The sequence below is a fragment of the Pan paniscus genome, chromosome 2, assembly GCF_029289425.2.
Source record: "Pan paniscus chromosome 2, NHGRI_mPanPan1-v2.0_pri, whole genome shotgun sequence".
Taxonomy (NCBI): domain Eukaryota; kingdom Metazoa; phylum Chordata; class Mammalia; order Primates; family Hominidae; genus Pan; species Pan paniscus.
In genome coordinates, this window is record NC_085926.1 from 49,074,218 (window position 1) to 49,099,488 (window position 25,271).

At 54.7% G+C, this 25,271-nt stretch overlaps 2 protein-coding genes across 52 annotated transcripts; both read right to left on the reverse strand.

Annotated features, from left to right (window-relative positions):
- Positions 1–288: 288 nt before the first annotated feature.
- Positions 289–12,258, reverse strand: QARS1 (glutaminyl-tRNA synthetase 1). 2 transcript variants are annotated; one of them, XM_003818380.5, is made up of 24 exons: positions 8,920–12,258; positions 8,627–8,774; positions 8,162–8,271; positions 7,930–8,005; positions 7,644–7,708; positions 6,752–6,805; positions 6,538–6,598; positions 6,161–6,232; positions 5,953–6,038; positions 5,688–5,774; positions 4,907–5,006; positions 4,712–4,790; positions 4,522–4,630; positions 4,293–4,423; positions 4,093–4,185; positions 3,842–3,979; positions 3,676–3,763; positions 3,442–3,585; positions 3,217–3,321; positions 2,932–3,024; positions 2,685–2,812; positions 2,524–2,590; positions 2,324–2,449; positions 289–436 (listed from the first exon to the last, which is right to left on the reverse strand). In XM_003818380.5, the coding sequence occupies exons 1-24, from the start codon at positions 9,088–9,090 to the stop codon at positions 386–388; spliced, it is 2,382 nt and encodes a 793-aa protein (XP_003818428.2). In that variant the 5' UTR covers positions 9,091–12,258; the 3' UTR covers positions 289–385. The 2 variants fall into 2 exon arrangements, with proteins under 2 accessions (XP_003818428.2, XP_008969927.1); XM_008971679.3 differs by lacking the exon at positions 8,920–12,258 and having other exon boundaries at positions 8,676–8,774.
- A 92-nt stretch (positions 12,259–12,350) lies between these two features.
- USP19 (ubiquitin specific peptidase 19) lies at positions 12,351–25,198 on the reverse strand. Of its 50 annotated transcripts, none has more exons than XM_055109914.2 (27): positions 25,039–25,197; positions 23,304–23,563; positions 22,250–22,423; positions 21,960–22,133; positions 21,740–21,873; positions 21,362–21,661; positions 21,024–21,246; positions 20,754–20,910; positions 20,583–20,654; positions 20,350–20,465; positions 20,027–20,241; positions 19,747–19,942; positions 19,531–19,664; positions 19,262–19,420; positions 19,066–19,176; positions 18,477–18,587; positions 18,295–18,396; positions 16,790–16,930; positions 16,585–16,703; positions 16,212–16,349; positions 15,801–16,114; positions 15,556–15,666; positions 15,251–15,467; positions 15,012–15,164; positions 14,745–14,905; positions 14,485–14,663; positions 12,351–12,829 (listed from the first exon to the last, which is right to left on the reverse strand). In XM_055109914.2, the coding sequence occupies exons 2-27, from the start codon at positions 23,425–23,427 to the stop codon at positions 12,713–12,715; spliced, it is 4,152 nt and encodes a 1,383-aa protein (XP_054965889.1). In that variant the 5' UTR covers positions 23,428–23,563; positions 25,039–25,197; the 3' UTR covers positions 12,351–12,712. The 50 variants fall into 50 exon arrangements, with proteins under 50 accessions (XP_054965889.1, XP_057157742.1, XP_057157743.1 ...); XM_057301759.2 differs by having other exon boundaries at positions 20,027–20,247; XM_057301760.2 differs by having other exon boundaries at positions 21,362–21,664.
- Positions 25,199–25,271: the final 73 nt, after the last annotated feature.

Here is a 25,271-nt window from a genome sequence, read left to right on the forward strand (position 1 = left end):
CCTTTTAGATCCCTCTGGCACAGGGGTCCTAACCATGGACAAACACCCCAGGGCCCTCCATTCTCTCAGACCAGGTGCGGAGGGTATGAATCCTACCCAGGCCCCTGCCTTTAAGCACCAAAAAGTGCACCGGTGCTTTCAAAGCTGTCAGTACCACTCTGTTCTGGGAAAGTCCATTCCCACAGACAAAATGTGCAAAAGGCACATCTCCATCCCCCAATCATACCACCACCACCAGCATGTCTTCAGGGCCTTCAGATGCTAGAAGTGCAGAGATAACACACAGACTCTAGGAGAATTTAGCTGTTCTTTATTGACATGGAATTTGGGGTGGCGAGGGTAGCCACACCCTCCAGGAGGATGAGGTAGGTTCAGTGCTTCCAGCTCACACCTTTCCCGGGTCTTCCTTCAGTGTGACAGTTCGGTTAAAGACAAGCTGGAGGGCAGAGGGAAAAGGATGACCACCAACCCAGAACAAGGCCAGGGAGGCCTGGGCAGGTTTCACCACAGACACCTCCCCCTAACATCCTTCTTAAGCCAAAGAAGCCGAGGGACTAAGGGTCAGGAGGCCCGGGTCCTCAATAACTTTGTGACTTTGGGTAAGGGACTGAATGGGGCTCTAGGCTATAGTATTATATGGACCATAACAACCACCGTGGGGGTCTAGGGTATAGTTTTATATGGATTATAACAACCACCATGTTTGCCCCCTACTTTAAGGAGTAAGAAAGACAGGGTGGGCTGGTGCAGTGGCTCACGCCTGTAATCTCAGCACTTTGGGAGGCTGAGACAGGCAGATAATCTGAGGTCAGGAGTTCAAGACCAGCCTGGCCAACATGGCAAAACCCCGTCTCTACTAAAAATACAAAAATTAGGCCAGGCGCAGTGGCTCACGCCTGTAATCCCAGCACTCTGGGAGGCCGAGGCGGGCGGATCATGAGATCAGGAGATCGAGACCATCCTGGCTAACACGGTGAAACCCCGTCTCTACTAAAAAATAGAAAAAATTAGCCGGGCATGGTGGCGGGCGCCTGTAGTCCCAGCTATTTGGGAGGCTGAGGCGGGAGAATGGCGTGAACCCGGGAGGCAGAGCTTGCAGTGAGCCGAGATTGTGCCACTGAACTCCAGCCTGGGCGACATGTGAGACTCCGTCTCAAAAAAAAAAAAATTTGCCGGGCGTGGTAGCATGTGCCTGTAATCCCAGCTACTTGGAAGGCTGAGGCAGGAGAATGGCTTGAGCCTGGGAGGCGGAGGTTGCAGTGGGCCGAGATCGTGCCACTGTACTCCAGCCTGGGCAACAGGGCGAGATACTGTTTCAAAAAAAGAAAAAAAAAAAAAAGGATGGCAGGGTGGCTGGGCACAGTGGCTCATGCCTATAATCCCAGCACTCTAGGAGGCTGAGACAGGAGGACTGCTTGAAGCCAGTAATTCAAGACCAACCTGGGCAACACAGTGAGAACTCGCCTCTACAAAAAGTTTTAAAATTAGCCAGGCATGGTAGTGTGCACATGTAGTCTCAGCTAAGGCAGGAGGATAGCTTGAGCCCAGTAGTTTGAGGCCACAGTGAGCTATGATTGCACCACTTCACACCACCCTGGGCAAGAGTAAGACCCCGTCTCTTAAATAAATAAAAAGAAAGGTTATTAGCTGCCTTAACGAACGATATTAAAAATAATATCTTTCGGGTGTTTCACCATGTTGGCCAGGGTGGTCTCGAACTCCTGACCTCTGGTGGTAAGCCCTGACCTCTGGTGATCAGCCTGCCTTGGCCTCCCAAAGTGCTGGGATTACAAGTGTGAGCCACCATGCCCGGCCTCAAAAAATAATAATTAAAAAAAAAAAGAGGTCGGGTGCAGTGGCTCATGACTGTGATCCCAGCACTTTGGGAGGCCGAGGCGGGCAGATCATGAGGTCAGGAATTCGAGACCATCCTGGCCAACATGGTGAAACCCCATCTCTACTAAAAATATAAAAAATTAGCCGGGTGTGGTGGCAGGCGCCTGTAATCCCAGCTACTCGGGAGGCTGAGGCAGGAGAATCACTTGAACCTGGGAGGCAGAGGTTGCAGTGAGCCGAGATGGTGCCATTGCACTCCAGCCCCGGGCGACAGTGCAAGACTCTGTCTCAAAAAAAAAGGCAGCCTTCATACAAAATTTTGTGCCTGGAGTTATCCTCAGTGCCAGTTTCCTCATTAGTAGAATATGAATACCAACTCCCTCAGGTAGTGAGGATTAACTAAGGGAATGTATGCAGAGCACTTGGCACAATGAACGGCAGCCACTGTCACTGCTGCAGATGAGGGCAGGTGAGTAAAGTCAAGCACCTTTCCCTGATGGCTGTCTGGATCCACGGAGAAATATCCAAGACGCTCAAACTGGAACTTGTCGAAGGGTTTTGCCAGGGCCACAGAGCAGTCCACTAATGCTGCATCCACCACGTGTAGTGATGCCTGCAGGCAGGGAACTCAGGCAACCATCCAACCAGGGAGGCCTACCTCCCTCACCCCAAACCTCACGAACCTACCAGGTTCAGGTCACTTAAAAATCCACCAGGCACCTCAGTAGGATCTTCAGGGTTCTTGTGCTGGAATCTGCAGCCAAAGTGAAGGTCATACCCCCAGCTGGGCAGCCACAGCAGGCAATGTGCATCTTGTACCTGCCCCCACCCCAGCTCTGTTCACTCACAGTCGCTCATAGAGGCGAACCTCACACATCAAAGGCTGTGACACCCAGTGAATAAAGGCCTTTGGCTTCTCTCCAGCATCTGCCCGTCTGCAGGTCACCTCCAGACTCTCTACACAACCACTGGGGCCCTGGAAGTGGGGGGAGGGGAGCAGCAATTAGACCCGGGAACCACAACCAGGACTGCAGGCTATACTCACATCTTGGCCCCAGCAGGCACTGCAGTAGGAAGGCTGCAGCTGGCTCTCACCTTGACAACATGCTGCAGCTCAATGACGTAGCCTGTATGCCTCAGGCCCACAGGCTGGCCCCAAGCCAGGCGCTTAAATCCTGGCTCTGGCTCCTAGAGATAGGAAGTAGGGTAGACACATGAGGCTGCAAGGGTCAAACAAGTGGGGAAGCTTCCCTACCCCCGTGTCTGGCAAAGATTGGTTCATCTGAAGCAGGAAGTAGATGGACTGACAGAGATGAGGAGATGAAAGGTTCCCAGTACCAGACTCAGCAGCAAACGGGACCCTCCACCCCCACAATTTACCTCCTTGAAGTCAGTCCTCTCAATGAAGACAATGGGTGCAAAGGGAACCTGATGGAAGCCTTTGGTCTCATCAGCTGGGAAGTTGGGCACCTGGATGTCCAAGGACTATAGCAGGAGACAGGAGACAGGTATGAGTCATACTCAGCATTAGGACCCCCATGCCCAGAGCCAAGTGTACCCCCAGCTACACACACACATGCGACACACATGTTGAGGCAGGCCCACCTTGGCAGCAGGAAAGTTGGTGATGATGACCCGTAGTGACTCCAGCACAGCCATGGCTCGTGGGGCTGTGTCATTCAGTACATCACGCACACAGGCTTCTAGAAGATGTGGCTCCATTGTGGTCTGTGCCACAGTCACTCCCACCTGGCAGGAAAGTTCAGCATCAGTCACAGCTACAATCACAAACTGCCACACTCAACCCCCAATGTATCTACCCAACCTGCTGGGCTATACCCGGGCACAGAAGTTGTTGATGGCCTCAGGTGGGAAGCCCCGCCGTCGCAGGGCCGTGAGTGTAAAGAGCCGTGGGTCATCCCAGTCCCTGTGGATAAGAAGGTGGTGAGAAGGCCTTTGGGAGCATATGCCATTAACCTTTCATAAGCCAAACAGCCGCACCTACCGCACAGCACCAGTTGCTACAAGCTGGAGGATCTTCCTCTTAGAGACAACAGCATAGTGCAGGTTGAGGCGGCCATACTCCCACTGCACAGGGCAATAGACGTCCAGTGCATTGCAAAGCCAGAAGTAGGAAGAGCGTCTGGGGTGGGAGAGTAGGGTTAGCACTGGCCAGCTCTGGAACCAGGCAGAGACCACAGGAAGGGCTGCTGGAATTCCACTGGCCCTACCACCCCATGGACCCAGCTCCCTCACCGGGCCTGGAATTCCTTGGTGCAGAGTGAGTGAGTGATGTGCTCGATGGAGTCACAGAGGCAGTGTGTGTAGTCGTAGGTGGGATAGATGCACCTGTGGGGCATAGGCAGTGGGCCCTACCATCCAGCCCTACTCTGCCCTACCCCATGGCCCATCGCCCTGCTCGGCAGCCCCACCACCCCACCCCATTCTACACCCACCATTTGTCCCCTGTGCGGTGGTGTGGTGTATACTTGACTCGATAGGCTACAGGGTCCATCTTGCCATCCTCCATCACCAGCTTCATCCGTAGTGTGGCCTCGCCCTCTGAAAACTTGCCCTTGCGCATTGCCTGAGGGGAACAAGGACTCAGGCTGTCTCTAAGCACAGGAGCATCTCATTCTCAGCACCTTGGCCCACCCAAACCCAGATGCTCCTCTAGGACCCCACCTCAAAGAGCAGCAGTGACTCCTCCATGGGACGGTCTCTCCAGGGTGAAGGCAGAGTATTATGGCCTTTGAGCTCCTCTCCTCGCTGGTGGCACACATAAGCCAGACCCCTGTGGGGAAGCGGTGTGAGTGCCCAGCATGGCTGTGACCTAGTCAGCCTGCCTGGCTCTACGTTATGGCCCTGGCCTTACCTGCGGATGAGCTCCACAGCCCACGCATATAGCTGGTCAAAATAGTCAGACGCATATGTGACTTTGTAAGGTGTGTAGCCTGGGGCAAAATGAAACAAAGTATGAGCAGCCAGCCACAAACACCCAGTGGGCAGGCCATGGCCCAAGGAGAGGCCCACTAACCACCAGCCCTTCTAGGCTTTGCCTAGTTCATACCTAGCCAGGCCACCATGTCACAGATGGCCGTGAAGAACTTTGCTTCCTCCTTCTCAGGGTTGGTGTCATCAAAACGCAGAAAACAGATGCCATTGTTGGCCTAGGAAAGTTGCACCATCTGTGAACTCCCACATCATCCATCAGCCCCACAATCCTGTTTATCAAACTAGGATATTCACAGAGCACTCTCATGTCAGAATTTTCTTTTTTTTTGAGATGGAGTCTTGCTCCATCTTGCACCATCTTGGCTCACTGCAGCCTCCACCTCCTGGGTTTCTCCTGCCTCAGCTTCCCAGTAGCTGAAACTACAAGCGTGTGCCACCATGGCCAGCTAACTTTTGTATTTTTAGTAGAGATGGGGTTTCACCATGTTGGCCAGATTGGTTTCGAACTCCTGACCTCAAGTGATCCACCCACTTTAGCCTCCCGAAGTGTTGAGATTACAGGCGTGAGCCACCCCACCCGGACTCATGTCAGAATTAAAAATGCCTTCAAGAGCTTCTCTCACCTTCCTGTATCTAACCTAGCATCTTTCTAAGCCTAGGGACTGCACTGGCAACTCCCCCAAATTTGAACTCACTGACTCCTCAGAGGGAGGGAGCTATTTATTCCAATAAGCTCAATAGATTCCTAGGTATCTGTCACACGTGTGGTTCCTTTCCATGGCCTCTGCCCACCTGGGTACATTATTGGGAGCAGACAGCAAGGCAGGGATATGGTATCCACTCATGGGAACAGCAAGTGGTCATCTTGCTTGCCAGGTCCCTAGACACATGCTTACCTTGGCATAGCCAAAGTTGAAATTGATGGCTTTGGCATGTCCAATATGCAGGATTCCATTGGGTTCTGGCGGGAACCGGGTACGTACCTAAAATAAGGGGGATGGGAAAAGAGAAATAAAGTCTGAGCTCAGATGACCTTAAAGAAACAGATGTTCCCTCCCAGGAAGGCCATGGTGATGGGTGAGATGGGGCAGTATGGACGCAGCCCAGGCACTCAGGCAGGTGTTTGATGGCACAAGCTCACATGGCCACATCCCCACACACCTGCCCACCAGTAATCTCCAGGTGCTGCTTTAGTAGATTCATGGTGTGTGGAGTGACCACATAGCCTGGGGTCTTGTAGTTCTCACCTGCCAGGACCAGAATAAGCCTAAGGACCAGGCTGCAGCCAAAGCCTCTGACCCCAGGGGCCTGACTATAGGAGCTGCTGCCAAGATCCAGCCCTCCCCAGGGTTTTGACATGCCCACTAACCAGGCTTGTGGAACTTAAGGGCCTCCCCCCGGAGCTGCTCAATCAGAGACAGGGTCTGGTCAGCAGTCTCGCCTGTGGGGAACAAAACAAGGAAAACTTGTCCTCTGGATACATTTACCATATCCTACAGCCAGAACAGAACTGAGTAGACCCCTATTCCCTCAATTCCAGAGACAAGATATCTAGAGCCAGACATCTGAGGCCTCTCATGCCAGTCTCTGGGCAAAGGGAACAAAAGAAACACCAGGAATCCCAGTCTTGAGACAGAAGTCAGGGTACTGAGTAAGCCAAGGGCCTGAGGAGCCTGTAAGGACTCTTCTGGGGAGGTTCACAAGTCAGGGAGCTGAATGCTGTGACAGGAGTCTCAAGCTTCTCACCATTCTCCATCACATCCTTTGCCGTCCTCCGGTCTGTTTCTTCTAGCCGAGCTTTTGCCACCTGAAAGAAGCCCCAGGTGCTTCAGAAAATGGCATCAAATTTTCTCTTGGATAGGGTCTTGGGATCCCTGTGGTCAGACACTTCCTTCCCCAGCCTGAAGTCTCACCATACCTCACCTCACCCTCAGGGACTCAGGGCCATGCCCATCCCTACCTTGAACTTCTTCTCCAGATCAGCCTCCATCTTGGGGCCCAGAAGGTGGAGGACCTGAGCAGAGACCAGAATCAGGCAGAGGCAGGAGTATCCTCTTTCAAGGAGCCCCTGACTGATCCTACCCACCAACCCAAGGCTTCCTGGCCTATCTACCAGCACTGACTGAAAAAACCTACCTAGCCCATCCCATCTCTTCTCCTCATGTGGGTCTGCTAGCTTAAAATGCTCTTGCTCTTGTTGCCCAGACTGGAGTCTTGCTCATGTTGCCCAGGCTGGAATGCAATGGCACAGTCTCCGCTCACTGCAACCTCCGCCTCCTGGATTCAAGCGATTTTCCCACCTCAGCCCTTCTGAGTACCTGGGACTGCATGTGCCCGCCACCACACCCAGCTAATTTTTGTACTTTTTGTAGAGATGGGGTTTCACCATGTTGGCCAGGCTGTTCTCAAACTCCTGACCTCAGGTGATCTGCCCACCTCAGCCTCCCAATAGTGTTGGGATTACAGGTGTGAGCCATCATGCCCAGCCCCCTCCCACCTTTTTTTATTGTTGTTGATTTTGAGACAGGGTCTCACTCTGTACTCCAGGATGGCGTGCAGTGGTCAAGCAATCCTCCCACCACAGCCCCACAAATTGCTGGGACTACAGGTATACACCACCATGTCTGGCTAATTTTTAAATTTTCTGTAGAGAGGAGTTCTCAATATGTTGCTCAGGCTGGTCTTGAACTCCTGGGCTCAAGTAATCCTCCTGCCTCAGCCTCCCAAAGTGCTGGGATCAGAAGCGTGAGCCACCATGCCCAGCCCTCTTCCTGCCTTTTATCCCTTAGTGGATTCCAGGCTCTGTTCATGCCAGAGTCTTTGCCAGCTTCAGCTTAGTGAAGCACGCTCACCTGCATGTCCACTTCATTCTTGATCATTTTGCCATCTGCCCACTTCAGCACAGCCCGAGCCTCTCCTAGAAGCATAGGCACAAGGAGCTGCACAAAGGCAAAAAAGAGTACTCCCCCCACCTCTTTCCCAAGGAAAGGTCCTGGCTGACCACCAGAACCAGAGCCTGAGCCCAGCCAGACCACTTTAAGTCACTCCTGTTCCTTCCCCCAACTCCTTCTCACTCGTGCCCAGAAGAAAAGGCATGACCAGAGAGAACAATATAGCCCCGTTCCAGGCCCTGCTCACCCATCAGCAGCCCCATGTTGAAATGGTAACGTTCCACCAGGAGCTGGGGCCGGTGCCTGTTAATAGCAGCCTCCACCTGCAGAAAGCCAAACCATGTGGTTCAGGAAAGCCACCTTTAGAGATATTCTGGGAACCCACACCCTCACTCTGGGTCTTCCTGAGGAGGGAAACTGAGCCACTCCTTTCCATGGCCAGGACTGGGGAGGCAGACGATGCCTGGGGAAAGACTCACAGCCTCCTCAATCTGCTCTGGGGTCACAATGACACCCACGCCACATTCCCGCTCGAAGTCCACAGTGTCGATGGGGTCCAAGGGGTGACTCCGCACATACTCAAGGGCAGCTGAGAAGAAAGAGCCCGTGAGTTTGTGGCATCTCTGCTCCAAGAAGTGGACAGACAGGGTCCTAATCTCATGAAACTCCAAGGATAGTCTGGCCTCCTGAAAAGTTAAGCCCTGGCACCACCACCCTAGAGGACACAGGGAAGAAAGAAGCACGTGTCGAGAGTGGATCCCCCCTCAGACTCTGACAGTTCCCGTGTCAGTCTCACCATAGGCCACCCCTTCCATGCCTCAGTGCCTGTGCAGAACTAGGTGTCTAGAAAGAAACTGGAGGACTTGGCAGAAAGGGAAGACAGGGGTCTTGGCTGAAGGGAGGCATTGGTGCGAACTGGCAGGACAGGTAGGGGTCTGTCTCACCGCTTAGCTGGGGCTCAGTGTGGATCTTCTTACTGGCTATGTAGCTTACAAGGAAGGAGAGACGCCGGGTATCCCTGAGTCGGGAGGCCAAGCCATATAACAGGATCCCGGTAGCTTTGTCAATGGTGGAACCCAGGGTCTGCTGAGCCTGAGGTCAGAGGGGTCAAGAGAGAAGCCCCGCGCTCAGTGAGAGGAAAGGGCGGGACAAATGGGGCAGGTCGGGATCTGGACCCCGCCCCGCGCTGCGTTGCAGCATGGTCTGCAAACCAGGCCGGGGGCAGAGGGGCTCGCACCTGAGTAGCGGCCTCGCGCAGCTGCGCGCTCAGAGCCGAGTTCTTGAGCGTCTCACGGGCCTTCTGCTCGCTCAGGCCGAGGCTAGTGAAGAGCGACAGGGAGTCTAGAGCCGCCATTGCAGAGACACCGGAAACTAAAAGAAACTTAGGCCCCAGTCTGCAGGTCGGCATTCACTCGCTGACCAATGAGAGTGAAGCCTCCGGGGAGAGCCAATGGGGTCCTTCCTTGGCGGGAGGGGGCGGGGCGCTCCAAGGTCGTCTATCCCCTTTAAACAACACAGGGCGGACAAACCGGCCTTTCCGGGGGCTTTGCTTCCGCCTCCGTGGAACTGGGAACTTGAAGGGGTGTTGGCAGGCGGCAGGGCTTTTGGAGATATTTGCCACGGACCTGGAAGGAAGGTGTTCGTCCCTGAGGCAGGAGGAAGACACAGGCGTGGTTTTGCTCTGACTTTTCTACTTCAGCCCTGGTAACTCCATCTCAATATAGTAATTGTCCTCGGGGGCAAATGCGAGTCCCTGTCACGCTTTTGACGCCACAGCTTTGGAGTTGTCATGGAAACAGTTGAACAAATGAAGCCCAGGAAATCCCTCATCCAGACTCCATCGTAGAGAATGTGTGGAATGGCCGATCCAGGGGCCCCATAAGTCCGCCGGTTTTCAGGTGCCCACTTGGACACAGCTGGCCAGGAAAGGGAAGGGACGGGTCTGGGCCAGGAGGGACCTCACATAAGTTCTATGATGATTTGGTTTAAAATCTTGGCCGGGCGCAGTGGCTCAGGCCTTTAATCCCAGCACTTTGGGAGGCCGAGGCGGGCGGATCACTTGAGGCCAGGAGTTCGAGATCAGCCTCGCCAACATGGTGAAACCCTGTCTCTACTAAAAATACAAAAATTAGCCGGGCGTGATGGCGCACGCCTGTAATCCCAGCTACTCAGGAGGCTGAGGCTGGAGAATCGCTTGAACCCGGGAGGCGGAGGTTGCAGTGAGCCGAGATTGTGCCACTGCACTCCAGCCTGGTCAACAGAGTAAGACTCTGTCTCAAAAAAAAAAAAAAAAAGAAAAAAAAATCTCATCCCACACTTACCCTCTTGCCAAAGCATTATCAGGAAAACCACAAGCAAATTAGACCTTGAAATCCCTCTGCAGGCCTTTGAGAGGATATTTTATTGAGCTTGTGAGAGGGTGGGACAAATGAGATGGTTATAGCTTCATGATTATAGCTGTTGTGCTTGGGGATCTCTCCACAGTCTCTCTGGACTTCCAGGACCTGCTGGCTAAAACAGAACAGAGACTTTGTGTGTGTGTGAGAAAAGGGACTGAGGTAGTAAGGGACTGAGGTAGGGGGTTGCAGAGAATGAGCAGCTGGTGGTGGGATGGTGGAAATCCCCAAATTTGAGATTGGAGCTCTTGCAGGAATTGGTGATGCTCATACTTCTGGACCTTCAAGGAATAGGCAGGATCCTGACTAGTCTTTATCTATATTCTGTGTCCTTTGTGCCCACATCCCATTATTAATGACCAACCTCCAAGTCTGGGCCTACATCTGGATACCACCTAATGATCACATGCCAGGTGCAGACCAGGGCCACATGCTGTATCGCTATCCAGGTCCAATGCTGTCCTGGGGCTTCCCACATCTCCATGGCCCCGTGGCCCCAGCAAGATGCCTAGCCCCGCAGTGTACTGCATGAGAAAGGCCAGGTGCAGGAATTAAGCAGGGGATGCAGACCAGTGGTGCTAAGGACAGGTACCAAGAAGCAGAGCCATAGCCACACCAGCCGTGCACCAAATTTGAAGCTGCAAGTACCCAGTCCACCATAAAGGTGCCCATGGTGAGCAAAGCCATGCAGAGTGCCTGCCACTGCCACTATTTCCTCAGTACCTGATGCTGCCAATAGATTCACTGTAGCACCATCACCAAGTCCTACAGGTCTAGTGATGGCCCCCTCAATGAGATCAAGATCTGCACTCCCTTCCCTGGTTACTTCATGGTACACTGTGGACGCCATGGCTACAAGTCATAGGATGAGGCAGTAGCCCCACCAGTGTCACCAAGAATGCCACAAGTGGTAGTATACCAGTGGATATCCAGCTAGTGCCCTAGATGTCTATGACTTGCACAAAGCAGAAATGTTAAATTGTATGGGCCCAGTCTGGAGGTTAGCCTGCCTGCATAAGCCCCTGGCACTGCTTCCAGGAAGTCAAGACAAAGATGACCAAGTGGAAAAACCACGCAGCAGCCAGCAAGGCCCAGTCGTGGAATGGACAGAGGTAGGGTCCAGCAACCTCCTGGGCTCAAACGATCCTCCCATCTCAGCCTCTGAAATATTTGGGACTACAAGTGCATACCATAAGAGCCAGCTAATTTTTATATTTTTAGTAAAGACAGGGTCTCACTATGTTGCCCAGGCTGGTCCTGAACTCCTAGGCTCAAGCTATCCTCCCACCTCGCCCCAAAGTGCTAGGATTACAGGCATAAGCCACCACACTTGGCCAGTTTCAGAAACTTTTTTTTTTTTTTTTTTTTGAGACGGAGTCTTGCTCTGTTGCCCAGGCTAGAGTGCAGTGGCGCGATCTCGGCTCCCTGCAACCTCCGCCTCCCAGGTTCAAGCGATTCTCCTGCCTCAGCCTCCCAAGTAGCTGGGATTACAGGTGCCCGCCACTGCACCTAATTTTTGTATTTTTAGTAGAGACGGGGTTTCACCATCTTGGCCAGGCTGGTCTCGAACTCCTGACCTCATGACCCACTCGCCTCGGCCTCTCAAAGTGCGGGGATTACAAGTGTGAGCCACCATGCCTGGCCAAAGAAGGAAGGCTTCAGGAACTCTTAAGGGAAGACTCTTCAGGCTGGCAGGCCCCAGCACCCTCCCTCCAATAGAAGTCAGACAAGATTCACTCTGGTCCTCTCTGCTTGTCCTCTTTTCAGGGCAGCAAGATCTGCCCCACAGCAGTTTTCCTCCTGCTCTGTTACCTGCAGGGATGCAGTTAGTGTTCAAGTTACAGCAAAGAAAAAGCTGAGGACAGGAGAGGAGGAGGAAGATCTCCCAGTACTTCTGTCCCTCAAGTCCTCCCTGACTTGTCAGCCCCAGGCTGCTCTGGTGAATGCACCTTTTACTCCACGCTGTCAGCTCCAGTGCTTCATATACTCCTCTGTCCCTTGACCATATTGAGATCCTGACGATGCCTACCACAGCTGCCTCTTATGTAGGATCCAGAACCAGTGGGATGAAAGAGCAGCAGGTAGGCTCCAAAGAGCTGATAGCACTGGGGGCTTCATGACCCATAGGACATGAGCTGGGACCCCATCATCTCCCTTCAGACTAGAGCACTTTCAGGGTCTCTCATATATAAACACACATACACACACATACACACCGCAAATGATGGGGCGGGGAGGTGGCCCCAGCATGTGGTGGATCACAGTCACTAAGTCTACTTACTTATTATTTATTTTTAAAATATATTTAAACAGCAGCAGTCACTTCCAAAATGCAAAAAAAATTACAATTTTTAGAATAAAATTATAATGTTTATAATGCGGGTCAGAAGAATTGAAGGTACAACAGAATCAAATCACGCAGCACTGGAGGCGGCTGGAGAAGCCAAAGCCCACTGGTCAGGGGTCCAAGCTGACAAGAAGTCCCAACCTGAGAGGTCTCCACACCCAAATCATACCCCTCAGCTTCCCGTTGACAGAGCCAGTGTCCTCTGGGTTAGAGAAGGAGAAGCGGCAAGGAGCTGGCCCTCTGTGTGGGTGTCCCAAACCCAGTCCCCCCCATCAGCCAGGGACCTGCTAATCCACCTCCTCCATGTTGCTGTAGGTGGGGGCTGGCCGATCCACAGGGGGGGCGAAGCGTTCAGGGGCTGTCCGCGTGGGGGCCACCTCGGGGGCCTGGCCAGGGCCTAATCCCTGCAACAGAATACGAGGACAGGGGTTGGGGGCTGCCCAGCATGCCGCCTGGCATCCCGGGGGTGCTGGCTTGGAGCCCTGGCACCCAAGGGAGGGTCCCAAGGCAGGCGCAGACAGCAGCGGCGTTGAGACAGAGAGACGAGATTGGGCCTGAATAGTCTGGTTTTATTAACACTTTAAGTACAGGAAGTAGCTTGGGCAGGGCCAAGCCCGAGGCCAAGGGTCAGAGCAGCAGGACGAATGGACAGACAGCCAGATGGATACACACCCTAGGATACTCTGCCCCTGCAGGGGCCACAACCTCCCCACCCTCTCCCACCAGATGCATAAGCTGAGGCCCAAAGCCCAGAGGTGTTCCCCACAACAAAGGCAGGCATGGCCTGGGGCAGGCAGGTAGGCCAGCTCACAGCAGCTGCCTGCAGGCGAGCTCATCTCCAGCGACTCTGGGATACCAGAGGATAGAACACGTTGAGCACGAGGGCCACCAAAGCCGCCACGGTGCCCAGGACAAAGTACCGGAGGCAGCCCTCATCTGGTGTGGTAGGGCCACGTGGTAGGGGGCCCACCCAGTCTTGGGGCCCCCAGGGACCCAGGGGCCCAGACCCCTCAGGCACCGGCTCCTCCTCAGCCTCCAGCTCCTGCCAAATCCGGGAAGCCTAGGGTATGTGGAAACGGCCATCAGCACCCCGGGGGTGGGGAGGACCCAGTGTCCCTGAGACCCTTAGCCATGACAGTCCCACCTGGGGTGACTGGGGCTAACACCCTGCATTCTAGATCAAACAGCAAGGAGGAAGGCAGGCAGCCAACCTCAGGGCTGTCCAGAGTAAGAGCACAAGGGTAAGAGAATCTTGACAGCATTTTGGCCTACCCTAAACAGCTCTCAATCCACATGCAGCTCCGCATGGAGGTGGCAGGGGAGTTATCTGGTTAGTATTTCAGTCCAGGCCTCCCCAAAGGACACTGATTCATAGAGAACAGGGCTGCCAATCCCAGAGCAATCTCCTTGCTCCTTCCCACCCATACCCAGATCCTGACCAGTCTTCTGCAAGGATTTCTCTAAGCTTGACAGAGAAGGCTCAAGAGAAGATGGAGCCAGAAAGGAGGAGGCCAGTCCAGAAAAGAGATGTGCCTACACCCACTAACTGGGCCTATGGCACACCATGTCACTAAAAGAGAAGATCCTGAAGGCTCAGCAAAGACAGATGCTTACCTCAGAGAGTATAACAGCCACCAGAGGCCATGGCCAGCCCAAATAGGCCTTGTCTTGAGTGCACACTAGAACTCAGGGACATCACAAGTGAGGGTGTGTGGGCCAGCATGTGGGGAATGTGCAGAGGAAATCTAGGAGAGTGTCAGGTATAGTTCATTCACAGCATAGTGCCCAGTGAGGTTCAGAGCAGTTGCCTGACCTGTGCCAAGTAGGTGCCAATGTGCTTGCCAGTGGCAGCATGTTAGTGTACTTGTATGTTTGTTAGTGTCCCCAAGGCATGGGGATGCCTCTGGCTAAAGCTTTGATGTTAAGAGAACTCTGCAATTCTCGTGAATCCCAAGGCTCAATGGGCCTGTGGCTGGAGGAGAGGAAGCTATATCCCCCAACCCGGCCCCAGTCTGTGAACTGTCCCCCAGTATTCTGTAAAGCCTCCCACATGCCTCACCTGGCTGGCAGCAGCCTCAGCTGCAGGGCCTAGGTCTGGGTGGTGCTCAGAGTGACCTGCCCTGGGGGGCCTCTCCACAGGAGAGTTCCGCCGGCGGTAGAAGAGTACATAGGCGTAACGCGTCACAACCTGGCTCTCGTCTACCGTTGTCACTGTGCTGTCATCAAACAAGCGCCAGCCTACAGCAGGGTGGGAAGAGTGTGAACAAAGTCTGCACCACCACCCCTACCACCTATCCTGCTGGCTGTGTGTGCCCTCACCCACGTCACTGCGCTGACTGCTACGATCATTGGGCAGGCGTGCACAGGCAGTGTAGTGGCCACCAATCATGCCTCCATAGTGGTTGATGACAGCATATAGATCGTAGCTGGGCAGCTGCTCCTCTTTCTGACCAATGCAGAACTTGCTCAGGTCCAGGTTCCTGCAGGTCAGGTCCAGTCAGGGAGGGGTGAGACAGGCAACAGGCGCTCAGGATGCCCATCCTGGTCCTCACACCCCACCCACAGTTACCAGGGTCCATTGCTTACCTAACAGGGAACTCCACCAAGTCATTGATCTTGTCACGCCAGATAAAACTACGAAAGGAGAAGCGCTTGAGCTGCACAATGAGAACATTTGGCAGGCGCCATAGCAACAGCTGCTTGGAGGCCTCACGGTGCTGTTTGCACTGTGGGCAGTACCTGGTGGGGACAGAGATTGGGTCAGGACCAGCAAGTCTCTCTCTTCTCCATCCTGCCCCCTTATCTACTTGCTGCTCTGTTCTCACCAGGCCTCCTCGGGTGCCAGCACCTCAGGCCGTGTGAAGAGGTTGAGGCACTGGTCCAGGGTGAAGTGGCCGGCCCGGGCAGCCTCACCGGCAGAGCCTGGATCCTCAGCACATTCCAGCTCCTTGGAGGCTACCAACACAAACTCCTGCAAGCGCTCATTGTTCCGCCAGACGAGAGCCAGGCTACAGTCGTCACCCAGCTCCAGTGGGGTGTCTCCTGGAGATTCGCAGGGAGAGAGGTCATGCAGCTGTGGAGAACAGCCAGCTCAACCCACCCCATGGCTCCCACCCACAGCCTCAGACACCTTTGTCCTCTAGCCGCTGCTCTCGGTTGGATGAATCAATTTTATAGATGAAGAACAGGGGTGTGTGGGCATTCATAGCTTCACTTGGATGCTGGTACCCAGGCACAGCAGCTGTGTGAGAACATGATAATCAAAGCTTCCCTGCCCATCAGGGCCTCACCAGGCCCACCAGGCCCTAAACAACAGCCCCCTCCATCCTCCCCTATCCTCCTCCCCAGCTTCCAGAGCCTTTCACTGGATCTTACCTTCGGGTCGGGACACCCTCTCGCCAGCAGGCAAGGAGCCAACCTCAATGGGCCCACTGGCCAGCATCTCAGAAGAAATTCCACTGGTGCTGGGCACAGGACCCCGGTCAGGGGCTGCCCACACCCGGGGAAGCCCTGTGTCCCCCTCAGCCATAGGGGTCACCAGCTGGAGCTCAGGTGGCTGAATGGGGTCTCTCTCGCTGTCCCCAGCCTCCAGGGAGCCAGTGGAGAGCAGTGTGGTGCAGCCAGGGCTCTGAGACTCCAAGGCCATGCGGCCTGGCTGAAAGGGTGGCTGGAATACACTCACAGAGTACCTGGCAACAGAGAATAACGCAAGTAAGACTCCTGACCAGCCCATCTAGCACCTCTGCCCCCACCTACACCACTCTAGTCCAACCACTGGGCACTTACCGGGCATAGCCCTCTAGCAACTGAGCGAGGCGGGCATAAGTGAGGCGCGAGGCAGGTACACTGACCAGGAAGGGGTAGCCAATGTTCTCAGGTCGGCAGAGGCCCTTGTGGTCAGGCCAGTGGGTTTTCTGGCAGAGCCTGACGGGAAGAGGAAGACAAGGATAGGCCCTTAGCCCCATCTCCTATGACTCCATACTGGGGGCTAGTCATAGTCCCTGGGAACTGGGTACGCCAGCCCTGCCTCCCCCAGAGCCTGGTAAAGTAGGGTGGCAAGTAGAAAGCTTAAGCATATGTGCCTTGGTGTGAAGGGAAGGAGCAGGGTGGCACATGGAAGGTGGAAAGAAAGGGTAGGGGAGACCATGGGGGTCCTCACTGGTTGCAGTAGCCCACACGGTAGCACCGGGTACAGCGCTTCAGCTTTTCATCCTCCGACTGTTGCTTCCGCTGGCAGGCTGCACACTTGGAGATGGGGACGCTGGGCACCTGGGGGCGCTAGGGTGGGTCGTCTGGCTCAGCAAGACCAGGAAGAAGTGCCCCACCCACCAGGGCGCTGTGCCATCAGGTTGGCCCCCACTCACCTGTTGCACCTCTAGCACCACTACCCGCTCCTTAGCCAACTCTGAGGATAGCAGCTCAAAGCAGAGGAGCATATCAGATGGGGACACAGTGTCCAGTGAGTGGGAGGGTAGGAACACACGATGGAAACGATTCTTAATTACCTGGGGACAGAGAACACACAGATCCCACGTGAGGATAAGCCCTTTCCCTAGCCCTGCCCCAGAGTTTAAGAAGGCTTGGCCCTGCCTTGGGTCTATGTGGGCAGTGGTGAGGTCTGTAGGCCCAAATAGGCTTATGCCTCTGCTGGCACCTGTCTCAGTGCCCAATGCCATAAGGAGCGTGGTGCATCAGAGGGCCTGAAAGACCAGGTGTGAGGCAGATATCAACCACACCAGCTCTCCACACTGAGGGACTCTGCCCTGCTATAACTAGCATAGCCTTATAAGACTGTAACATATTATCATGGAGGGTCCACATTCAAAGAGCCTCCTCCCCACTCTTACCCCTAAGAAAACCAACACTGTCAGGCTAAAGGCTAGGAACCCCTGGGGAGAGCTAGCACACACAACTGGGATAAAAGGAGAGAGCAGCAGGATAGAGGGAGAGGCAGAGCGAACATAGGGATAGTCCTGCAGCTCAAGCTCCTTGTCTAAAAAGGGAAATGCAGTTGGGATCCACCACCACAAAGGGGAATAAACCCTGATAATGGCTAGGAACTGACGGCACTTCTGTTGCACAGAAAAAATAACAGCACATCGCCTGTTTTTGTACAGTCACAGGCATACTCATGTGTATGTCTATTTTTATTTTATTTTATTTTATTTTTGAGACAGAGTCTCACTCTGTCACCCAGGCTGGAGTGCAGTGGCGCCATCTCGGCTCACTGCAACCTCTGCCTCCCAGGTTCAAGCGATTCTCCTGCCTCAGCCTCCTGAGCAGCTGGGACTACAGACATGTGCCACCACACCCGGCTAACTTTTTCTGTATTTTTAGTAGAGGTGGGGTTTCACCATGTAAGCCAGGGTGGTCTGGATCTCCTGACCTTGTGATCCATCAGCCTTGGCCTCCCAAAGTGCTGGGATTACAGGCATGAGCCACCGCGCCTGGCCCTATTTTTATTTTTTATCTATTTATTTATTTATTTTTGAGACAGAGTCTCACTCTGTCACCCAGGCTGGAGTGCGGTGGTGCAATCTCTGCTCACTGCAACCTCCACATCCCGGGCTCAAGTGAGCCTCTTGCCTCAGCCTCCCAAGTAGCTGGGACTATAACACGTACCACCATGCCCAGCTAATTTTTTTATTTCTTGTAGAGACAGTGTTTCACCAAGTTGCCCAGGCTGGTCCCAAACTCCTGGGCTCAAGTGATCTGCCCACCTCGGCCTCACAAAGTGCTGGGACTACAGGCATGAGCCACTGTGCCCAACCCATGTGTATGTCTGCAGATGCCAATGACTGTACACACGTCTGTGGTGAGTACACCCACACATCCACACATGTGATAGCCCAAGGAAGGACAAAGATACCTCCGCCAAACGCAGGTTCTCAGGCTTCACATGAACACTCTGAGAGAGGGAGTCCAATACTTCGCTCGCAGTGGAGTTCTCCTTGCTGACGCTCACCAGGAACTGTGGCAAAAAGGGCAGTCAGTGAGGGAGGTGGGCCACGTTCTCTAGAACAGCCCAGAGGGTAGGGGCTTACTCCTCACCTTGATGGGCTTGCTGTGGGGCTCTCGGGCAAAATAAAAGACAGGGAGAACCTTTTGCTTTTGTGGCAAGGGCACCGGCAGATAAAGAAACGGGTCAAAAGTGATGGAGACCTGTGGATGTAGAGGTGGCACTGGGTAGCTGCACACAGAGTGGGAGATAAGATGTTCATGCTCAGAGAGCCCATTCCGGGGCTTCTGATGGCTCTCAGGGCCCCCACAGCCAACCAGCAAACTCTCAGGCTTCAGGACACTAGACAGGGCAGGAGGACCACCAGGAAATAACAATCCTTCTTTCTGGCACTCAAAGCCCTACTCAGCTTAGCCACTTTAAGAATTTGCCTCACACTTGCACCCCATGTGCCCACAACCCTGCCACAACACCTTTGAGCTCTAACATCACTTTTCCCTCAGTCAGGAAGCCTACCCTGAGTGGGCTCTTCAGCCCAAATAGAATCCTAAGGCCTCCCTGCCAGCTTCTTTGCCCAAACCTTGCCCTGTAGCACCTTAAGATGCACATGCCTCTGAACCTAATGTGACCAGAATAGCTGAGCTGAACTAGGGGGTCTCTTTCCAGGGGAGCCCATCACACCTTGGCACACACAGGGCACACCAGCTTCGACTTGTACTGCCCCTGAAATAAGTCCACGATGAAAGAGTCATTCCTCATCTTGTGCCGCTGCCATGCTTCCTCAGCTACCACCTGAGAGGCAGAGTGGTGAGAACCAAAGAGTACCGGGGGCTGGGATGCTCATGAGACATGCCCACCCTCTGTCCCTAACCCTGACCTCATCGGGCCGCCCATCTGAATCCACGGTCTCTGTGTAGGGCTTGTTCTGAATGCGATTCAGGTCCTCGTGCAGCCCATCCAGCAGGAAAGCCATGAACTCCTGGGCATCATGCTGTGCATAGCCTGTGAACTGGCTGGCCTTACTCGCCACAATGGCCTGGATACAGGAGCCAAGGTGTGAACATGAAGCCCTAGCACCCACTGCACACCCAGCTGGCTGGCCCTCCCCGCCCCCTCCAGCCAAGGGTGACAGTGGTCACAGATCACCTTCAACTTGGAAGGCTGGAAGGCATGGTGGGTGCCCTTCCACAGCGCCCGAAGCAGCACGGCAAAGCCAATGGCCAGACGCCCACCAGTCCCTAGTGGGTTGTTGTAGTTGATCTCAGCCTCAAAGGAGCGGTCTAGGAATAGTAGCCGAGCAAAGGTGTGAGGAACAAAGGCACTCTCTCTGCCCATAACCCAGGCTCCAGGCCCTGCCCTCACCATGGAAGAAGTCCCGGAGTTCCCGAGTGTTGGACAGAGACTGAATGACGCTGTTCATGAAGCAGGTGTTGCCTAAATTGACGAGGCCAGTGAAGCCTGGCAGACACACCTTCTTCTCTTCCTCTTCCTCCTCCTCCACGCTGTCTCCACTAACTGGGCTGTGGGGCATGGGAGGCACCATGCATGTAGGCTTGGGCTGTAGGAGCAAAGATGGCATGAGAGAACAGCCCCAAGACTCTTCAGCCTCCATTCTTCGTCCTTCCCACCCCAGAATTCTCACCGAGGCCAGGTGTGTCTCTGGCTTTGGGGTTACATGCTCCATGGGTGTGCGGGTTGCCACACTGTCTAGCCCTGTGTCCTCAGATCGTGCCTTGGATTTATCCTTCTCCACAGCCCGGGCCTCCTCCTGGCCTGTCAGCGGGTGGGGAGCACCTCCTGGTGGGGTTGAATCCAGAGGGGTTGGACCTGTCGGCACGGCAACCTTTGCACCACCCACTGCACCTTAAAAAGGGGGAATGAGAGGGCTGGTGGTTAGCAGCATGTGACAGGGGTTTGGGTCCTGGTCACGTGGAACTGGGCAATGAAGGGAGCTCGTGTGCAGACCTCGTGCAGCTGGGGCCTCCAGGCCCCCCCAGCGCTGACTCTGCCTCTTACGAAGGCAGATGTCGATGCGAGAAGCCGTGAAACAGAAGGTGCACTGCTCTGGCTCAATCAGATTCCTGTGGGAAAAGGCTGAACTCAGGGACTTAGGAGGAATGAGCATCAGGATAGATGAGCCAGGGAGATGGAGCCCAGGGGGTAGGACAGGCACAGTGGTGGGGCCGGGCACCACCCACCTGAGCTTCACCTGCCAACGGAAGGTGGCGTGGGGCCCACAGCCCGGGTGCAGCCTCAGGAAGTTTCCATCCCTGCAGAGGCACAGCAGGATAGGAGGAAGGACAAGAGGAAGAGCATGAGACATACTGTCCCACCTGAGGCATTGTTTGCCCCATCATCTACCCACCCACCTGGTCTGGAAGATGAGCGTGAAGTCCTGCTCACGGAAAAGTACTCTTGAGGTGTCCCTGCAGATCTCCTTCACGTACACGTGCACCACCACTGAATCCGGGCCCTTCTCATACGAGTCATTCTTGACAAACGCCAGGTTCACCATCGACTCGGGCTCTATATTGAGACCATGGCTCAGCCCCAACCAGGACAGGTTCCAGCCTATTGCTACTCTCTATCCACCTACAAACTTTGCAACCCAACCTAGGGCTCTGCCTGCCCACCCCCACCTTTACCATCCACCAAGGTTGCAGCATCTGCTGCCACTGCCATCTCCTCCTTGGCACAGTCATCTTTCCCAGGGTTTCTGCTCCGGACCATGGCTGGAGAGACTGGGTCATTCCCGGGAGGCACTGCTTTCTCTCCTGCCAAAGGGGCTAAATTCTCCTCTGAGCCCAGGAGGCAGGTTTGGGAGTTCAGCGGTGGTATGCAAAGCTGTTCATCAGCCTCAACCTATTAATGGCAAGATTGTGGAAAGAATCAGCCCTGGGTCTGCCAGGTGGCTCCCACTCCAGTGCACACCCTTTCCCCCCTTTTCCTAACACCCAAACAGGTGCCCAGCTCTCACCTGGGTGGCTGGGTCAGCCACGAAGGGTGGGGCATCACCCTGGGGTCCAGGGTCATCCCTGGACCCGTCCCCCTCTGGCCCTCTGCAGAGATGCACAGCCCTCTTGGCGCTGGGCCCTGCCTGGGCCCCGGGGCCAGCCCCTGAGCCTACCTCACCACGGCCCTGGGCCCGCTTCTGGTTCCGGGCCTCCTGCTTAGCCCGGTGGGGCTCAGGGCCTGGCTCCAGGGCAATGGGAGACAGTTCCTGCCCATTCTCCTGGCACTGCAGCCCCGGCACCAGCTCCTGGGTCCCTAGAGGTTTCTTCTGCCAAAGATACAGCAGTCAGGCCCTGTCGACTACACTGGTATCCCTACCCAACCCTGTACTACTAGAACTCACCAGGAGGGAGGGCCACGTGAGCATAGGCACCTTTTTGGGCAGTGTCAGGTGCAGGAGACTGCCCTTGCCGGTTTGCACTTTAGCACAAGAGCTTTTTATCTCAGCATAGAAGACACCACCCCACTGCTGACCACCTGGGGACAGAGCAGGGTCCATGAGGTAGGATAGGAGATATCAGAAGATTCAAACATACTACTGTGCTCAGGGCAGATGGACACACCTGCAAACCGCACCACACAGTCCGTATCTGTGAAAGCAGCATCTACATCCTCCAGCTGCAGGGGACCTACTCCCACACGAAGCTTGACAATCACCTCTTCTGCACTCTGCCTCCAATCGAGCAACAACTCTGGAGGGGGAGTAGCCAAGAGATCATGAGGGTCTTCACAAGCTCCTGATGGTGATAAGCAGGTAACAGAGACCCAGCCTAATGAAACTGCTTCAGATGGGAGCCAAATTGCAAGTGCCCCCTCCCCTTCCCTAGCACCAAAAAGCCCATTCATTACTGACCCTCTTTGGTCTGCTCCTCTTGAGGAGTGGATGCTGACCCTGACGATGAAGGAAAGAACAGCCGGGTATGGTGGTGTGAGCCTGTGATCCCAGCTGCATGGGAGGCTGAGGCAGAAGGATCACCTGAGGCCAGAAGTTCAAGACCAGCCTGGGCAACATATCGAGACCCTGTCTCTAAAAAAAAAATAAGAAAAATTAGTCAAGCATGGTGAGGAGGCTGAGGTAGGAGGACTGCTTGAGCCCAGGACTTTGAGGATGCAGTAAGCTACGATCACACCTGCACTGCACTCCAGTCTGTGCAAGAGTGAGACCCTGCCTTTAAAAAAAAAAAAAAAGGGCCAGCCACGGTGGTTCACGCCTGCAATCCCAGCACTTTGAGAGGCCGAGGTGGGTGGATCACCTGAGGTCAGGAGTTTGTGACCAGTCTGGCCAACATGGTGAAACCCCGTCTCTACTAAAAATACAAAAATTAGCTGAGTGTGGTGGTGCGTACCTGTAATCCCAGCTACTTGGGAGGCTGAGGCAGCAGAATCACTTGAACCCGGGAGGCAGAGCCCGCAGTGAGCCAAGACGCCACTACACTCTAGCCTGGATGACAGAGTGAGACATTGTCTCAAAAAAAAAAAAAAAATTAGCCTTGCGTGGTGGCATGTACCTGTAATCCCAGCTACTTGGGAGGCTGAGGCAGGACAATCACCTGAACCAGGAGGTGGATGTTGCAGTGAGCCAATATTGCACCACTGCACTCCAGCCTGGGCTACAGAATGAGACTCCATCTCAAAAAAAAAGGAAAAAAAGAACAGGTTCCAAAAAAAAGAAAAAAGTTTAAAAAGGAAAGAAGGCAAGCCCCCCAACAGCACCATCTTCTGGATCTTAGCCAAGTACTCAGGCTTCAAAGCTGAGGCTCTACTGAGGTTATCATGGGTCCTTCTTCTCTCATTATCAAACCAGGACAGAGAGAAGAACAAGAAAGTCATCTCCCAAACCCCAATCTGTATACCAATAAGATGGGAGGGAGAGAAGGCCACAATTACTCTGGGAATGCCACTCCCACCTTTCCTAGGACCTCCATCCTTGCTCTCCTGGTTTGCTCGATCCTTCTGCTTCTTCTTACTAGTGGTGTCCTCCAGTCCTGGGGGCCCTCTCCTTGGGCCTGTGGCACTGGCCCCGCCAGACATCTTGAGCCGCTTGGTCGACAGCCAGAGTGCCCCGGGGTCGGCAACAGCGTCTGGGTCAGGGCTGCGGCGCTTTCTTCCTGGCCCAGCTATCTTGGCAACTCTTTGTGGCCAAATTCTCCAGCAAGGAACGGACAGCCTAATGGAAAGAAGCCAGTGATCACTGCCAAGACCCAACAACTTGCTCTTTAGCTACAGCCAGGGCTCAGCAACACAGGACACTAATGCTACAGAGCTGTATCTTCTCATCTCTTAAGTACCCCTGGACACTCTCAGGATATTCTGAAGAGGTAATAAATAATGCAAGTAGCAGCAACCACTTCTGGCCAAGCCTCATAGATACCCACCATAACAGTCCCACACAGGTGAAAGCCTCACTGAGGGAGCACCAGGTCAAGGAAGTCATGGCCTGGGACCAGGCTACTCCACCAATCTGGAGAGGAGCCACGGCTCCAGCCCACAGGGCTGGCACTCCGAGCAAGGTGCTCAATTTTCCTTCATTCTCACTGGCTGCTTAGTCACCACTGGAGAAATAGAAGGTGGAGGAGGAAGGCAGGACAGGAGACAAGCCACAGGAGAACCAAGCTCTGTGGCTGAAAACAGGCTCAACCCAGGTTCTACCATTGCCCAGAAAAAGTCCTGGGGCTAAGGCACTCCACCTGCCTCCTGCCAGCTCCCACCCTTGGCAAGAACCTGCTCCTATGTACTGCTTGGTCCTTCTTCATTTCAAGAGAAAGTCCTCTCCCCAGCTGCTGTCCCAAGCAGAAAGGGACTGAAAAGTGAATCTAGATGTCACGCTACCTCTTCAGCAGCAACCCTGCTCCAGTACTAAGGCAGGATGGGCATCCAGTTTGAGACTGGAACAGAAATCATCACCTTCCTTCCCAGATGCCTTCACTCATGAGCTCTGAGCCACAAGGACCACTACAGTTTCCCACAGACCCACCAGTGGATTCTGGACTGTTTCCTCCTCCAAAATGAAGGTCTTGAAACTAGATACTGAGATGAGGCTGGGGAGGACCACAGATCCAGGACTCCTGGCAGCCTCAAGCCTGGCCTGAACCAGTAGCAGGACAGATAATGACTAGTCTGTGTTCCCCTAAGTGTGTAAAGGAGGAAGGAGGGATGGCAGGATACCCTTCTACAGGTCAGATGTGGTACTGGTGGGCTGGATCTTTAATGACACCTGCCACCGACGCCTCCTTCTTGCACCCAGGCCCCAGCCGAAGGTCGCGTCCCTCCCCCATGCCCCAGGGACGTCGAGGCGGGTAAGGGGCTGTTTAGAGACCCGAGCCGGCCTGAAATGGCAGCGCGGGGTTACTGACCACAGATCAGCGCCCCGGTCGAGCTGCGACCCAGCTTCAGCCTCTGAACCCCGAGCCCGCCACCACCTCTCCCACGAAGTTGCCCTCGCTGGCCGCCAGTCCTCTCCCAGGTGGGAGGCTGGCCACAGGCATAGCGTTAACGGCCCTGCCGGCATCAGTGGGCTGGCACGCTGCGGGGCACTAGGGGTAGGGACTGGCACGGCCCGTGACCTTGAACAGGCCGCCGCGGCCGCGCGTTGCGGCCTCCCCGCTGCGGCCAAGCCGGCGAGTTGCAGCCTGCTCCACTCACCGAGCGAGACCGCCGCAGCCAGCCCTCTTCGGGCCCTGGCAACCCGCTCTCCGTTCCGGTTCCGGCGTCAGGACGGTTCCGGTTCCGGCGCGCCCCTCCCCCGTCCCGGCGCCGCCGCCGCCACCGCCTTAGCGCTTGTTTTGTTTCGACTTCTAGCTAAGGCCGAGGGAGGCGGAGCGCCAAGCTGGTGACGCACTTCCGGCGGGAATGGGCTGGGAGCTACCCGCAGCTCC